The 5,499-nt window shown below is 37.0% G+C and overlaps 1 protein-coding gene across 1 annotated transcript; it reads right to left on the reverse strand.

Moving 5' to 3' along the window:
• Nucleotides 1-747: 747 nt before the first annotated feature.
• On the reverse strand, nucleotides 748-5,298 carry LOC112123413 (arrestin domain-containing protein 4-like). Its single transcript, XM_024222036.2, has 4 exons — nucleotides 4,981-5,298; nucleotides 3,959-4,118; nucleotides 3,463-3,617; nucleotides 748-3,339 (listed from the first exon to the last, which is right to left on the reverse strand). The coding sequence occupies exons 1-4, from the start codon at nucleotides 5,296-5,298 to the stop codon at nucleotides 3,283-3,285; spliced, it is 690 nt and encodes a 229-aa protein (XP_024077804.1). The 3' UTR covers nucleotides 748-3,282.
• Between the last annotated feature and the right edge of the window lie 201 nt (nucleotides 5,299-5,499).

A 5,499-nucleotide genomic window follows, 5' to 3' on the forward strand; every position in this document is an offset into this window, starting at 1 on the left:
TCTTTTGTGGCTTAGGAAGAGAACATGATAGCTGCCCCCTAAGACAATTCTTCACCCCCTTCGGCTGATTCCTGTCCTCTACAGGAGCCACACCATGTCTATCTTTTGGTAGTCAGTTAAGCTTGGCCACACAATTCAGTGCAGCTCTGCTGCATTATTTAGCTCTAATGAGCTGCTTAGTACAAGAGGCCTTGCATAAAGGCAATGTGTGGTAAAAAACCACAGCAGTCAGACAGGCTAGTACTACTTCAGATGTATTTCAAAATATGCTGGCATATGACCAACAAAATTCAATTAAAATGTATCCTTCTACTTAAGTCATTATGGGTAAGAGATACAGGATTGAGTCTTGTTACATTAAATGTAATGTACTGATGTAGCTGTTCCAATTCTTAGTGACAATATATGGGTAGTTTTGTGGGATGGGAAATAGTGACGAAGTCTCCAGTAAAACACCCTTGCATATTTAAGATTACAGTTCAAATCTTAAAAATTAAGTATAAAAAGGTTCTCCTCCTGCCCGAGTATGTTGTAGAACAGACATGTCTACTCCAAGAGACTTTACAACCAGCTTTTGAGTTACTTAGCTCTGAAATACTATAGTTGTAATCAATTTCTATAAATAATCACTACAACATAAGTTTTACATTTTTATTAAATAAAGAGAACCCATAGGGCTCATATAAGTACAAAATACAATCATATCCTTGTATGTTAAAGTTTTGAATCGCAAGGTTTTTTTTTTTTAAACCTGTTTCACAGTTATCAAACACAACCCAGGTGCATGCTGAATTCATTATTGTGCAAAGTACACAACTAAGGACCAGATTCCACCCTCTAAACCAGGTATCGCAGAGCAGAATTGGGCATTCAAACTTTCATTCTTTCCTTAAAGGTCCTTGTGCGCTTAAGAATCTTTTTTGCCACAATTTAAGGCCACAGTTTTCCTGCAAACAAAAAGCAACCCAATGATTTTTTTTTTTTTTTTTTAAACTAGAGAGATGCATCTTTACCTTTCATGGACACACTCTTGCTTGCATGATCATGTTTGTACCAACATACTACCCATCAACCATTAGGTTTTATAGTCATTGTAAGCACCTCATATTTCTTAGGTTAATATTCTGTATGACTGACATGAAAGTTAAATAGCAATAGTGTGGCTATCAGTTTAGTTAGGACAAATGATATTTTAGTGAGGACAATATTTGTGTGGGTTCCCTTTTAAGGTGCTGTAAATTAAAATTCTTCATTGACTAAATGGGCATGCCATCAACAGGCATGACAGCTACATTGAACTTGAGACTTTAAGAAAATGCCAAGTGTCTTCTAAAAGATGGAGTCAAATTTTGGTTAAAGCTGCATTTGCTAGAGAAGACCATACTTAAAATTGCAAGTGAAAAAAACTGCAGTTTTAAAATACATATATCTGCATCAGTACCACATCTATTATACACAATGGTGAGTCAATAGTTAACTGAAGAGCAAGAAATTAAAGGAGGAAAAAAAAAAGTCATATTAAAGGATGGAGACAAAGTGAAAATAAATATGCCTGCAGAAAAATCCCTGTTACTTAAGTGAATAAAGATTTTTTTTTTTTTTGGTAATATATAAAACCATTTGAACACTTTTTAAAACTGCAGTTTTTGATAGAAGTTGCAATGGCACTTACTTTTAATCACCAAAAAAATACACAGTGTTCTACCATATGAAGCACTAGCATTTCTAACCCCAAACCCTTTAGTTGGATGTATGTTTTTTTGAACTGCTAAAACTACTTTGTATATCCAACACTATTGTAAACTGGACATTTGCACATTGGGAATACTATTTTTCTGCTTTTTTTCAAGTGAACTGCTGACAGTGTGGTCATCGGTTAGATTACCTACACAAATTTATGCTTAGTAGGAAGCAAACATTCTACTCTAGACGAAGGCAGTAAGGGCAGTACCTTCATCCTTAGCAGCAAGAAAAATCTCACTGTTCTAAGTGACCTGAGGAAGAAAAATAATAAAATATTGCACCAAAGCAAAAATTACAGACAAGAAAAATACTAGAGTATGGATAACAATGAACAGTGCAGCCACCAATGACAGATTAGGTCTTTGAACAAAACCACAGAAAACAAATGAAAAAAAAAATGTGTGCCTTTACAGAAGGATTTTGTTCCCTTGCTGGTTGACTGCTGTCAAAAATACATTGTTTACTTTCCGCTTTGTCTTCAGATCTAAACTAAATGTACACTCCTCCCCAAACCCCTTGCCTCTTCTTTTATTTGTTAACTGCGGAAATTTAGGGTCCCTTTTAGAACCTTTCAAATTAGTGCGAGTCTTAGATGTTGTTTTTGGTCTCAGTCTGACCCTAAATAGGTATCCAAAACAGAGGTAGGCTTAAAAGGCTTTTGAATAAATCCACTTTGATAAATATATCTGCTATCGGCAAGAAGACATTCTCTGTTCCTTGCCTTGCCTCCCATTATCATGCTATCCACAAGCTTAAGATACACACACAAAAAATTAGTATAGGAGCACAAGAGGCTAGAATAATTCCCCCCCCCCCCAAAAAAACCAAAACACATAGTGCATAAGCTGTTATCAAAGTCCAACTTTCTCTTTTAAGTAGTTTGTCTTTCACACAATAAAGACTTGCTTTCATAATATTGCAGTAATAGCTACATTTTGCCATCCATGACAATTTGAAATTCAGCATGAATGATGAAATAGTACCACTTGACTGATGTTAGAAGGATATGTTCCCATGAAGTTTGTTTGCAGCTGGAGTTAGAGCTGGAACTCTAGATTTTAGTGAGTGTTCCTTTTCTTGATTACAGACAGTGCAAAATGAAGCCCCTGGAACACAGGAGAATCTTTTGGAAATTCTATCCTACCGCTCATATTCTTGAGATACAAATGTACTTTAATTCAGATTCTTCCAAGCAGTCCTTAAGTGTAAGTACATTTTCATTCCTCTTTGATAGATCCTTAAAACGCTTGCTTATACTTTATGTAGTATCTCTTCATGAATATTCTCAAACACTTCCCACACCTCAAATCTTGGCTGCTCCCACTTAGTCACATAATTTGACATCCACACCTCCTATGCAGACTAATCCAAAAGGGATTCTTTTAATGCCAAACATGCTCAGACTTCCAACTCCAATTGCCTTTGCACTTTGTTTCTGAACTAAAGCTCTTAATGAGAAAGCAGTTTCCTTTTAGCTTTACTAACAGCTGAAGCATAAGGGATTCCATTTCATCACAATACAGCTACTTCAAATATTGTTTAGAGCATGAATGAAACAGACTGGGTCTCTTCTATATGAGTAGGATGTGGATCAATCTGTAGACAGAAAAAAATCAAAATGATTACTTCTTATACAGTCATGTAATATTTAAACCTTTTATTTAGTTTGATATGGAACTTTTATTTACAAATCTAATAGCAGCATGTTGTTTTATTTACCTCTGAATAGAGAGGTGGAGGCTGAAACCGGAACTCCTGTATATAGGCAAACATGTGACCACATAATTGTTCATCACAGTCAACTGGTTGTGAGTAAGCAGAAACATGTCTAGAGAACTCTTCCTGTGATACTACATCAGCATAATTTGGTGGTGCTTAAAAAGAGAGAGAAAGAGAGAGATGCCACTGTCAAATAATAAATTCATTGAATGATTCACTTGTTTCTAGACTGTGTCTGTATCTCAATTCCTGAGAACATTAAGAAATTTATATCCCAATAAAACAATGAAAAATTCTACAAATATATTAGGTATTTTATTTTAATGACATTATATCTGGTGAACAGTAAATTCATAGGGTATGCCAATTTTATGGTACTAATAAACTGAAGTGATTCAAAAGGCACATTACAGGAATTGAAGCTTTAAACTAGCACAACAGTCCCTGCTTCTATTATAGATATCATGAATCCAGATAACAAGCTCAAAATACATACCTTCAGGATGTTCTGGCATGGTCAGTGCCAACCAACTCATGTCCACGCTGAACTGGCCGGCGCTGGAGTTTCTGCTTGAAAACCCAGTATATGGAATTGTGCCAATTACCAGTGGCAATTCAATCATCAACTTGTTAGCACCAGGAATATGGATATACACCTGTGTGACAAATCCCCCCCACATACAACAGGATGAGAGGAGTCATGAAGATACAATGTAACTGGATTTCATAGAAGCAGACAGACTTCCTTTATGTAAGTTATTAAAAAAAAAACAACAACATTAACAAATTTACTGAGTCCAGATAAGAAAAGTATAGCTAATACTTGATAAAGCACAGAAAGAAGACAATAGTTTTAAGGCTGCCTCTAGATGACCTTTTCCTCTTGTTTTGTAAGAAGTTTCGACCAGAATGCAAATAACTTTCAGGTTTATCTTTTCACTTCTGACTTGTCCCCATCCATCTAATCAGACCCAATTTTTCCCTGATGGGCTTTAAACGTGTAAAGTTTAATTAATTATTCTCCCTAAATTCTCTCCACTTCCTCCATCGCAATAATTCCCAGTCAGTCAGTTTCAATATCCTGGTAATAACTTCAATTCCTTTCTCTTTCCCCCTCATGCCTGCAGACCGTGCCCCATTCTTGCTGTTTCCTTCTCCATAATATACTGGAGAGCTGTCCCAAAAGAGAAAACTCTTCCATCTTGTTCACTGAAACTTCTTCCTGTCTGGTCTCCAATACTAACAGCAACCAGTCACTATAATTATCTTCTATACCCAATCGGACATTGTCCTCTTTGTTGGAAAGAGATTGTGCCCAGTTCTTGCTGTTGTCTATGGGAAGTCACTGATATGTCTGTAGTCTGTTTTCCACCTCCATACTAACATTTACTTTAAAGAAGTCTTAAGATTTAATGACATCATGAAACATTCATACAACTGCATAACTATTAATGAAGTTCAAATTGTATGCTTATTTTGAAGCACTAAGTTTATTGGTGACAAAAACCCTGTACTTACAGCTAAAGAATACTCTACTCTGATGATACAACAGTTAAGAATGGAAGGGGTTACAGGTGGGATTTTCAGAGTTTTCCCATTCCAGGTATCTGTACTCCCAGAAGCAATAGGGTTTCCTCGTACATTGGCAAGCATCTGACGGAAAGTCTTTGTCTTCCCACTGGCCAGATAAGTCTGTGTTTGGAAAATGGCAGCTTTTGGAACAATCAAACGAGAGGAACAATTCTCAATTTCTGCATAGATCGGTATGGCTTCCTCTAAAAATAGAAAAAAAGAAAAAAAAAAAGTCTTGTAAATAAATGTGCACTTTTCTAGCATTATTTGAGGATAACACTTAAAGTCTATACGTCAGGGGTCGGTAATGTTCGGGCCGGGCCAGTTTTATTTACCTGCTGACGCAGCAGGTTCGGCCGATCGCGACCCCCACTGGCCGCGGTTCGCCGTCCCGGGACAATGGGGGCGGCGAGAAGCCGCGGCCAGCACATCGCTCGCCCGCGCCGCTTCTCGCCGCCCCCATTG

Source organism: Terrapene carolina, unplaced genomic scaffold (assembly GCF_002925995.2).
Source record: "Terrapene carolina triunguis isolate 2854851 unplaced genomic scaffold, T_m_triunguis-2.0 Scaffold21643, whole genome shotgun sequence".
Lineage (NCBI taxonomy): Eukaryota > Metazoa > Chordata > Testudines > Emydidae > Terrapene > Terrapene triunguis.